Source organism: Arabidopsis thaliana, chromosome 2 (assembly GCF_000001735.4).
Source record: "Arabidopsis thaliana chromosome 2, partial sequence".
Taxonomy (NCBI): Eukaryota; Viridiplantae; Streptophyta; class Magnoliopsida; order Brassicales; family Brassicaceae; genus Arabidopsis; species Arabidopsis thaliana.
The window spans coordinates 1100228-1111062 of record NC_003071.7 but is presented as its reverse complement, the minus strand read 5'-3'; the positions used below and the strand labels follow the sequence as shown (position 1 = coordinate 1111062).

Here is a 10835-nt window from a genome sequence, read left to right as displayed (position 1 = left end):
ATTAAATAATAACAAATACCACAAAATGAAAAGGCATAAAAATCAAACAAAAATGGTATATAAACAATTTTAAGGTCATCTCAACGTGACACCAAAACAACCAAATTTAGTGTCAAAATCTCTCCAACAAGACTGTATAATTAACACTAAGTATACAAATGTTAGACCGAGTAATTAGCTGTTAAACAGAAACGCTAACCTAATCTTTCTCTCTCTCCCTCTCAGACTGCGAATCCGAGAAAAGCAGCTTTGATCTATATCATCTGTTTCTTCGATATTTTTGGTTCAAATCATCATCATTTTTCACTATAAGTTCTTCTGTCTTGAAACGATTATGAGATCGCAGATTCTTTAACTCCTTGTTTGAATGTCTAAGCTAATTTGACGAACAGTAATATATGTCTCTCTAACTTTATGTAGAATTTAGTTTATGAACGTTAAATCATCATTATTCTTTTTAAGAGTCATAGATTCACATATCGTCCTTGATAAAGAGATTAAAGATTATTTTTTAAAATTGTTGTTCCTCATTTTATTTTGTATTTTTCTAGTTGTTAACTTTTTAATATGTGTTGTTCTTCATTTGATTATGTAATTTTGTCCTTGATTATGTGTTTGTCTAATATAATTGTTTGTTCTTTTAATTCTCAGATGGCTTCTAATTCATTAGAAAACAACAATGATGGCATTCTTAGTGAAGAGATTGATGGAGAAGATGGTCCACATACCTCTTTTGTTGGAGAAAAAATAACAAAATCTCAGATATCAAGTTCGATTATTTCAACAAAACCGAGGAAAAAACCCAGCTCATAGAGCATCTGTGTGGAAGCATTTTATTTAAAAGGAAGACAATATATCTGTAAGCAACTGTCGATACTGTGGCACAGAGATATAGTGTGACATAGTCAAAACTTGAACAAGTGCAATGACCAATCACATCAGATGGTTCAAGTTATCCAAGGTGTATGAAGAAAGTGATAGTCAAAAAGTTTTAGCTCGAGATAACAGTGGTGTAATGATAACAATCAAGTATGATAAAGGGTTGTTTAGAAGATCTGTGAATGAGATGATAATGCTTAATGAGTTACCTTTTTCATTTGTGGAATTTGAAAGGTTTAGGAGATTTTGTGCCAACAATCTCTCATGTACATGGTTCATTGTAGGAAGACATCCACTTCAGATTGTTATGGAATGTTTTTCCAAGAGAAAAATTCTTTGAAGAAGTTGTTTGATAAGGATAAACAGAGAGTGTCATTGGTAACAGATATTGGGTAGCTACCACAACTTCTTGTAGTTACATGGTGGTGACAGCTTACTAGATTGATAAATATTGGAAATTACAGAAATGGATCATTAGCTTCAAGCATGTCATTGATCACAAATGATATATCATTGCATCACTTTTGATTGGCTGTCTAGATGAATTGGGCATCAAGAAAGTCTTCACAATGAGTGTAGATAAATGCAAAGGGAAATGGCAAAGCTTTACGGTTATTCACAGAGGATTTGATGGTGAGAGTTCTAGATGCATTAGTTCAAAGTGGTGAGTATATTCATATGCGTTGGTGCGCTCATATTTTAAACCTGATAGTCAAAGATGGGATATGTAAAGCTAATCATAATATAATGGCTATCCAAAATGCAATCAAGTATGTGAGGTCATCGAGTGAAAGACTCAAATCTTTAAATCTAGGGTTGAGGCATGAAATGTAAGTAAATAAAACTTATGTCTAGATGTTGTTACTAGGTGGAATTCGACTTATCTTATGCTCACAGTTGCAATCACGTTTAGAGGTGCATTTGATAAGATGTTGGCTGAAGATAAGTTATAGAAAAGAATGAAGATGATGATGCTGATGATGATAATGATGGCAAACATGTTGGTCCTCCATCTTCTGCTAGTTAGCTGGGATGAAGTGCAAATGTTAGTTAAGTTTCTGAAAATCTTTTTTAATTGCATTCTTTCCTCTTCAACATTTAAATAAGTGACATCCTCTATTTGGTATAATCTAATGATGATGGTTATGAGATGATGGACTCTTTGTACACTAAGATGGTAGCAGAGACTACAAATATAGAATCTAGTAAGGAACTTGACATTTACCTGCTTGAAAAATATGTGCTAAGAATTACAAGTGGTTTGAGATTGGATTATGATGTCTTAAGATGGTGGAGGAGGAATAGTTCTAAATTGCAATCTTTGCAGAATTAACAAGAGATGTGCTTGTCATACATGTCTCCTTTCTCAATTTAGAGTCTGCATTCAACACTAGTGGTCGTATTTTGGATCCTTTCTGAAGTTGCTTGTCACCACTCATGGTTGAATCATTGATTTGCATTCAGCAATGGCTCATGAATATCATTAGTTGAGAAGTTAGCAAACCTGATTCAGATGTTCGAAGAATTAAAGTTTTATGAGTCTTTAAGTACTCATTTTCTCTCTATCTTTCAGTTTTTTTTTGTTGTTATTTTTATATCTATAGACTCAACTACATTTTATTTGCCTTGTGTAGCTTCTGAGAGTACTCATACACAATCATTAGTTGCTCATTGACGTGGAGTTGAAAATTGAGGTATATTTGATATATTTTTTTGTCATTCATTTACCTGTGAGAGCCTTTTCTTTTAATCAGTAATATATTTTTATTTTCTTTCACAACAGACAAGGTGACAAATGCATTAAGATTTTTAAGCGGCTTAAAGGCTTGTCTTTTCTCTTTATTTATTTTGTATAACTAACTCTTTCTCTTTTGGCATCGACAAAACAATGACAACATACCAAATGGACCTGTAAGAACTTAGGCAGAATGGATCATTGGTAGTTTGTCATTTGTGTCAAGTTACATGTTTTTTGGAACAACTTATGTATCTTTTGTATATATCACGATGATTAAGGTTCGCTACTAAGTTGTTGTTGTATTAATAATTGATGCGTCTTTTTGTTTGGTTGATTTTACATTCGTTTAGTGATCAGACCAAAAAAACTGAATAAACCATGTTTGAACTGAACCAAAGCGAATTATTAATCGGTTCGTTTTAGAAAAAGTTCATTTTCCAAAAAAAACAAAAATCAAGTAACGGAAACAGAATTAACTTTTTCGGATCAAAATTGCATGCCTATAAAATTTTATGTTATTAATCCAAATCCATCCAATCATTTTTTTTCGTTTTTGAAACCGATAAATTATTTGTTATTGTTTGTGAACAATATTCAAAAGTCCCAAATCAATAAAAAGAAGAAAAAAACTAATTATGATTTGGAAATAAAAAAAGAATTAATCAAATCAAATTAAAATCCTCACTAAATTGTAAACATGGTGTACATAATATGATTACGTGACAAAATATTATTGAAAAGATATCCAAAAAATTGCAAAAAAAAAAGAATAAGAAAAAAGGCCAAAACCAAATTCTCAATTCTGGTCGGAGTTTGTCTTTATAAAAAAATCTTAGAAGCCATATATATTTTCTGTTTATATATTTTGTACAACAAACTCTTTCTCTTTTAGCGTCTACAAAATAGTGACAACATACCAAATACACTTATAAGAACTGAGGCAAAATGGATTATTGGTACTTTGTCATTTGTCAAGTGACATGTTCTTTTAGAACAACTTATGTATTTTTTGTATCATGAATCATGATGATTAAGGTTTGCTACCGAGTTGTTTTTGTATTCATAATTTATGCGTCATTGTTGTTAACTTGTTGTTTGGTTGATTAGTGATCAGACCAAAAAAATTGAATAAACCATGTTCGAACTGAACAAAGCGAATTATTAGTCAATTCGTTTTAGGAAATGCTTTATTTTCCAAAAACCCCGAAAAATCAAGTAACCAAAACCAAATTAACCGTTCGAATCAAAATCAAAGACCTATAAAATTCTATGATATTAGTCCAAAACTAAATCCAAATCCATCCAATCATCTTGTTCTTTTTCCGAAACCAAAATAATATTTGTTATTATTTATGAACAATATTCAAAAATCCCAAACCAATAATAATAATAATAAAAAAAAACTAATTAGGATTTGGAAATTAGAAGAACAACTAATCAAATCAAATAAAAATCCTCACTAAATTGTAAACAGGATATGATTACGTGACAAAATATTATTGAAAAAATATCCAAAAAGTTGCAAAAAAAACAAAAAAAAAGCATAAGCAAAAAAAAAGAGAGGCCAAAACCAAATTCCCAATTCTGGTCGGAGTTTGTCTGTAAAAAAAACCCTAGAAGCCATATATAAACACCACAAGTAAACTCGTTTCTTCACCTTCCTTCTCTCCTTCACTCTAATTGCGATTGATTCTCCTGTCTTCTCCAATTTATCAGGTAATTGCTTCTGCTTCATACTTCATACCTTATTTTCCAATCTCTCAATCCATCTTTGTATTGGAGCAAAGTTTATACCTTTCAATTTCTCAAACTCGACTAGTTATAGATCTATGGAAGTTCAGTTCAAACCTTACATATATAATATCTGGAGAAACCAACTATGTGTACTTGCAATTACAATAAGCTAATAGATTTCGTACTATAAAGTTAGATCCACATAGTACAATTCTAAGTTATGCAGATTGGAGCTCTTGTGAATTTTTGTTTGATTCGATTTTGCTTGAGACTGTCTTAGAGAAATTGCAGAGATGACACCTGAATCAAACGCTCCCTCAGTAGATCCACAATTTGTAGGCAATGGGTTTGTTCAAGAATACTATAACCACCTTTATGATTCAACCTCGGAAGTACACAAATTCTATCTCGAGGATAGTATGATTTCACGGCCTGGTCTCGATGGTGAGATAGTTACTATCAAATCCTTGAAAGTAAGTTCCTTTAGCCACTTTCATAGTATGTCTCATTGAATTATTGTTGTTAGTATTGATTCGACGAATGTTTCATCGTGTTTGCAGGGGATTAATGATCAGATAATGTCCATTGACTACAAAAGCTCAAGGATCGAGATTCTAACTGCTGATTCTCAATCAACTTTAAAGAATGGTGTTGTAACTCTAGTCACGGGTTTAGTGATCGGGAACGATGGAGGAAGGAGGAAATTTTCTCAGAGTTTCTTTCTTGTGTCGCGGAATGGAAGCTACTTTGTGCTGAATGATACCTTTAGGTATGTGTCTGATGAGTTTGTTGAACCAGAAGCTACCAAGGAGGTTGAGGAGAGTCAGTCAACAAATGCTATCACTGGTAAGTCGTTTTACCAATGGTTTCAAGAATCTGAAAATATTCACCACCTTGACATTGTTTTGATTCATGTGGTAATGGTTTTGATTAGCAGAGCCTGCAAATGAAAGTGTAGAGGCGGTTATTGTCCCTACTGAAGCTAAAACTACGGTGACGAAGCCAGCAAGTGCCATACCAAACGGACATGCGAAAGTCCCTGAGGAGAAAGTTGTGAATGAAAACAGTAGCTTACCTAAAGCTGCTGAAGCAAAACTTCAAGAGGAGGTTCCCAAGAAATCGTTTGCATTAATTGTAAGTCTCCTCCTTTGTGCTTAGTTTTTATCGTATAATATCCTCTAATCTGTTGGTGTGATTTCAAACTTACAGGTTCAATCTCTGGCTCAAAGCGCTGGTACTTTACAGGTTAAAGCCTCGCCGGTCAAGCGTAAACCTGTCGAAAAACCGGTTGCTGCTCCGGAGCGCAAAGCTCCTTCCCCAATTCGTAAACAGGCTTCTGCTGAAAGCATTAAACCACAAGGTTGGTTATTCATTGTTTAATAGTTAAAAACAATGAATTTGAAAATTCTTCTACTTGCTTTTGTCTCATTTGATTATTTGTTTTTCACGTATCAGCTCAGGGTAGTTCCATATTTGTTGCAAACTTGCCTATGGATGCGACTATTGAGCAACTTTATGAAACATTTAAAAGTTTTGGAGCTATTAGAAAGGATGGTATCCAAGTCAGAAGTTACCCGGTTAGTTATTCTTTCAATGATCTACAAAAAAATTATTTGCAAAGTTTGAAAAACCTTATAACTGGTTCAATCACACGCTTAAAAATCTGTGAATTTTCAGGAAAAAAAGAACTGTATTGGGTTTGTGGCATTCGAAAATGGTGAAGCAGTAAAAAATGTCTTTCAGGTATGTTTTTGTTTGCATATCAAACTCTCGGCTATAATGTAATTTGAAGTTCTTGTTATCTGATCTCCAAATGCACAACTCTAGGCTCACAGGGAATCACCAATCAGAATCGGAAACCGAAGAGCATCTATAGAAGAAAAGCGAGGCAAGTTTCTGAAAGGCATTGTTGTCTCAAAGATTGTAACTTTAATTAAATGTAAAAACAAAATCCTAATCTTACTTTTTCTGGATTATGCAGGAGGTAACAATCAAAATGGCAACAGAGTCTCTACAAGAAACAACAGTGGTTATAAAAATGAGGATGGTTTCAGACGTGATGGATACAAACCTAGGGGCAGTGGCGTCAATGGAGGACGAGGCTATGGGAGACGGAACAGTGAGTCTAATGGGGATGGTAAAGCATACCAGAACAATGGCCATGGCAATACTGAGGCCAAAAACTAGATTAGTTTTTTCTTCTTCTAAGCTTTGCTCATGGTTGAGAATCTGAGGTTGTAGGCGATGTTAAAACAAATTTTTGTTTCCGTGGATATCTTAGGTGTTGATCTTTTCGATTTGTGATATTGTTTGGGGATAAATCTAGAACATTTTTCTTCACTCTTTGATCTCTGTATCTTCTCATGAACAAAGCAGAGAACAAAATCGAATTGATTTAAGGTTCTAATGACCTACATACTTTCTTTACAGGAGATAAACTCCACAACTTTTGTTTTTGTCTAATCAAACATCAAAACAGAATCAAGAACAAGAAGAACAACACCACGGACATTGAGGAAAACATGAGAAGCACCTACACATTGACTGCTTCTGATTTGTTGCATCTGCTACTGGTTTTTGTGACTCTTGTGACTGATTTGCTTGTTCCTTCTGTTTCTCCGTTTCTACCTTTCTTGAATCACTTGCAGCTCCAGCCAAACTGTAAAAACCAAAAAAGCAAAGCAAGAAACTTTCATTAAAACCGAGGGGAGGAAATGTTTGTCAGCCATGGTCATGGATGGAGTGTATTTACATTGGGAAAGAGAAGGAGTGCGCGCTGTTTGAGCTTCGGTTAGAACGGTAAGAAGTTGTAGGAGTTTTCCAAGAAACAGCAGGATGTTGTTCTTTCTCATGGCTTTCTCTTTTCCCTTCTTCTTCATCTGATGATGATGTATGTGTTTCTTCTACTAGTACAACTTTCTCTTCCTTATCTGATTCAACAACTTTCGGTTCTTCGACTACGGGTTTTGGTTCCGATCCTGGTACAGGCGGCATAGGAAGTCCAGGACTATACGCAAGTAACTCACCGGATTTATAAAGTTCACCTGATTTCATCAAATCACCACCATAACCAGTGAAACTATTGTTTCCTAAATGAATACTGAAGAGAGATTCATTCGAAGTGCAGCTCCATTCAGCTGGCACATTCGATTTGCTTCTCTCGAAAACCGAAGATGGAATCCTATTCGGGTCATATTTTCCGTTGTTATCTCTATCCATTACTTGAACAGGTGGTGAAGAAATCTCCGGATCATTCAATGATTCTTTTAGTACCTCTTCAGGTAGATCTTTCGGTGGCGATAAATACGAAGAAGAAGAAGACGAAGATGACGAAGACGACGATAATCTTGAATGTGATTCTGAGTTAATAATTACAGTTTCTGTTTCTTGTAAAGGTATCGTTTTATGCTCAACATCTCCATTTTCGTCGTCTAATGAACCTTTTTTGTTTACATCTTGATCATGTTTTTGTTTGGATAACACATGTTCTTCATGTTTAGACTCCATAAACACCTGGAGAAGCAATCATCAATGCATCATTTTAAGCAATTTCTCGGGCTATTCGAACAAATATAACATCAAAAAACATACCTTGAAATCGATTTGACCAGAGCCTGATGAGTGAAGTTGTGAAATTTCGTTTCTTTTTCTTGCTAGAGAGAATGAAGGAAGAAAGAAAAAAATTAAGATGAGGAAAAGGGGATCTAGGGTTTGGTTCGTTGTCTGGAGATAAACAGAACGAAAGGTATCTCGTAAAGTTCGGAACTTTAACTAACAAAACCATGGCTGCATTTCGCGCCATGTCTTCTTATCTGTTCTGTTTTATAAATGATCCTCTGTGTTACGGTCTATTTAAGAAACCGTGTTCTATCCAATAGATAAACGCCTTGACTTTTAACACGTGGCTTCAGATACTAGAACAAAAAAAAAAGCATCATTGTTCATCTTCTTCCTCTTCTGTTTACTGTTTGGGGAAAGTGAAAGCTTGTAAACGAAAGGTAACGTTTTTATGGAATCTAGGGTTTGTATTTCCCTTTACTGTAACATGGTCTTTGAAAGTTTCTTCCTTTTTAGGATTCTTTGCTTTTTTCGGGTATGTATTTGGAATTGGATATGGATACTGTAGACCTAATTGATCGGTGTGATTTGTATTGGATAGTTTTAACGGATCGAATTCTTAGAATTAAGATACTGAATCTGAGAATTGGATCTTCTTTAACTGCAAATTTTGTGACTTTTCTTCGTTTTAGTGTCTTAAGAACTTAAACACGAAGTTATTCTTGATAATTTGATGCAGCTTCCACCATTTAGAAAAGTATTGTCTTTTGTTCTGTGAATTTCTCAGGTTCGTTGGTTCTTCAAGAGAGATCATATGAAGAAATTGAATTTGAGTTTCATGTCAAATTTTGTTGTTTTCAGGTTGTAAACTGTGGCCAAAGGTTTACTTGGACTCCTTCTGTTTCACTGGAAACTGTTCATTTGAATGGTGAGAGTTTGATTCTGATGCATTAGTAAATTGTAAGGAAGAGAGGATTGAGCAAACATGGGAGAACAACTAGATCCATTTTCCGCTTCTAATCTTCCGGATTTCATATCTTCTCAAAAAATTGGTAGACCGGTTAATTTCGAAGGACAAACTAACCGTGGGCATCCTTTTTCTGGTCTTAAGAAGAGAGGTCAATCTAGTCGTTCTTGGGTGAAAATTGATCAAGATGGGAACTCTGCGGTTTTGGAGCTCGACAAGGCGACTATAATGAAGCGTTGTTCCTTACCATCCAGGGATTTGAGACTCCTTGACCCTTTGTTTATCTATCCCTCGAGTATTTTGGGGCGTGAGAGAGCGATAGTTGTCAGTCTTGAGAAGATCAGGTGTATTATCACAGCTGAAGAGGTCATTCTCATGAATGCTCGAGATGCATCTGTTGTTCAGTACCAGTCGGAACTGTGTAAACGCCTTCAATCAAACCACAACCTAAATGTTAAAGGTCAGTGGTTTTGGTATAGCTTTGGTGGTCTGGAGTTATGATATAGATTAGATTGCTGATGAAACTGTTATATGTGTTTGGTTTTAGATGATTTGCCATTTGAATTTAAAGCGTTGGAGCTGGTTTTGGAACTATCTTGCTTGTCTTTAGATGCACAGGTATGCCACATTCTCTTCATCATTCTTCTATATGATTTATTGCATGACTTTAAGCTAATTGTTAAGCTCAAAAGTTTTGGTGAACGTGATTTTTAGGTGAATGAGCTTGAGATGGAGGTGTATCCCGTTCTTGATGAACTAGCCACAAACATCAGCACCCTTAATCTAGAACACGTGCGCAGGCTAAAAGGTCGTCTTCTTACCTTAACACAGAAAGTTCAGAAGGTGAACACAAAAGACTCTTCAAATTTGAAAAAGCCCTACTACCATAATTTGATTTTGGAGGTCAAAACTTGCAGGTTTGTGATGAAATAGAGCATTTAATGGATGATGATGATGACATGGCTGAGATGTATTTGACTGAGAAAAAAGAAAGAGCTGAAGCTCATGCGTCAGAGGAGCTAGAAGATAACATTGGTGAGGACTTTGAATCTTCTGGAATAGTTTCGAAGTCTGCGCCGGTTTCACCTGTGGGCTCAACAAGTGGAAACTTTGGGAAGCTTCAAAGAGCCTTTAGCAGCATTGTTGGCTCACATAAAAGCTTGTTAAGCTCCTCTAGCATCGGAGAGAACATTGATCAACTAGAGATGTTACTAGAAGCTTACTTTGTCGTTGTTGATAACACTCTGAGCAAATTATCATCGGTTAGATTCTTCTTAATCTTTCTTTTAAACTCAACTACATGTTGTTTCATCATTTTGATCATGTTCTTGTGTTTGCAGCTGAAAGAGTATATAGATGATACAGAGGATCTGATCAACATTAAGCTGGTAAGGACAGACAAAATCAAGTCTCGTAATCATGTTCTTGTTTCTCTTTGGGTCTCTGACTTTGTCCATGTTTTTGTAGGGGAATGTGCAGAATCAGTTGATTCAGTTTCAACTGCTTCTCACCGCGGCAACCTTTGTGGCAGCTATTTTTGCCGCTGTAACCGCTGTCTTCGGGATGAATTTGCAAGACTCTGTTTTCCAGAATCCGACGACTTTCCAGTATGTTTTACTGATAACAGGTATTGGATGCGGTTTTTTGTATTTTGGTTTTGTGTTATACTTCAAGCACAAGAAAGTATTCCCTCTCTGAAAACTTATGTTAGAGAAGAAGAAGAAGACGCATGTAGTAGCTTCTAATGTAAAGATGAACAACTAATGTCTTTTGCTGAGCTTAGGCTTAACCTCTATAGTGAAACAACTGGATGTGTTTAAGATTAATGATAAGAAATAAGTTTAAGAGAAAGAAAAGCAAAACACAGAAGACACCATCACATTCTATGTCGAAGCAAATTCAAACTAGTGAAAAAATAAGACAGAGAAGAAAATTGAACCGTCATCCTTAAACTTTGGA

At 35.1% G+C, this 10835-nt stretch overlaps 3 protein-coding genes, 1 long non-coding RNA gene and 1 pseudogene across 11 annotated transcripts; 3 read left to right on the top strand and 2 right to left on the bottom strand.

Moving 5' to 3' along the window:
- Nucleotides 1-651: 651 nt before the first annotated feature.
- On the top strand, nt 652-1826 carry AT2G03650 (annotated as a pseudogene; the record flags this gene model as incomplete). Its single annotated transcript has 1 exon — nt 652-1826.
- Nucleotides 1827-4157: 2331 nt separating this feature from the next.
- Nucleotides 4158-6756, top strand: AT2G03640 (Nuclear transport factor 2 (NTF2) family protein with RNA binding (RRM-RBD-RNP motifs) domain-containing protein; the record flags this gene model as incomplete). 5 transcript variants are annotated; one of them, NM_126414.4, is made up of 9 exons in its annotated part: nt 4158-4333; nt 4632-4824; nt 4912-5197; nt 5289-5485; nt 5561-5711; nt 5807-5928; nt 6029-6094; nt 6179-6239; nt 6333-6756. In NM_126414.4, exons 2-9 carry the CDS (start codon nt 4645-4647, stop codon nt 6536-6538), a joined length of 1269 nt encoding a protein of 422 aa, NP_178462.3. In that variant the 5' UTR covers nt 4158-4333; nt 4632-4644. The 5 variants fall into 5 exon arrangements, with proteins under 5 accessions (NP_178462.3, NP_001318193.1, NP_001323460.1 ...); NM_001335195.1 differs by having other exon boundaries at nt 4643-4824; nt 6333-6538; NM_001035887.1 differs by having other exon boundaries at nt 4272-4333; nt 5286-5485.
- AT2G03630 (suppressor SRP40-like protein) lies at nt 6671-7858 on the bottom strand (the record flags this gene model as incomplete). 2 transcript variants are annotated; one of them, NM_001161018.1, is made up of 3 exons in its annotated part: nt 6833-7010; nt 7104-7205; nt 7268-7858. In NM_001161018.1, the coding sequence occupies 2 exons, from the start codon at nt 7856-7858 to the stop codon at nt 7200-7202; spliced, it is 597 nt and encodes a 198-aa protein (NP_001154490.1). In that variant the 3' UTR covers nt 6833-7010; nt 7104-7199. The 2 variants fall into 2 exon arrangements, with proteins under 2 accessions (NP_001318192.1, NP_001154490.1); NM_001335194.1 differs by having other exon boundaries at nt 6671-7010; nt 7104-7858.
- On the top strand, nt 7568-10738 carry MGT3 (magnesium transporter 3). 2 transcript variants are annotated; one of them, NM_001124787.1, is made up of 8 exons: nt 7568-7746; nt 7852-8096; nt 8771-9336; nt 9424-9494; nt 9591-9719; nt 9794-10138; nt 10217-10264; nt 10344-10723. In NM_001124787.1, the coding sequence occupies exons 3-8, from the start codon at nt 8895-8897 to the stop codon at nt 10572-10574; spliced, it is 1266 nt and encodes a 421-aa protein (NP_001118259.1). In that variant the 5' UTR covers nt 7568-7746; nt 7852-8096; nt 8771-8894; the 3' UTR covers nt 10575-10723. The 2 variants fall into 2 exon arrangements, with proteins under 2 accessions (NP_001118259.1, NP_178460.1); NM_126412.6 differs by lacking the exons at nt 7568-7746; nt 7852-8096 and adding an exon at nt 8252-8349 and having other exon boundaries at nt 10344-10738.
- Nucleotides 8414-8943, bottom strand: AT2G04535. Its single transcript, NR_140014.1, has one exon. It is a non-coding gene; the product is annotated as an other RNA (long non-coding RNA).
- Nucleotides 10739-10835: the final 97 nt, after the last annotated feature.

Coding starts and splice junctions, on each gene's coding strand:
- MGT3 (NM_126412.6), top strand. CDS start 8,895: ATGGGAGAACAACTAGATCCATTTTCCGCTTCTAATCTTCCGGATTTC. Junction 9,337..9,423: donor CCACAACCTAAATGTTAAAG/GTCAGTGGTTTT, acceptor GTTTGGTTTTAG/ATGATTTGCCATTTGAATTT. Junction 10,265..10,343: donor ATCTGATCAACATTAAGCTG/GTAAGGACAGAC, acceptor ATGTTTTTGTAG/GGGAATGTGCAGAATCAGTT.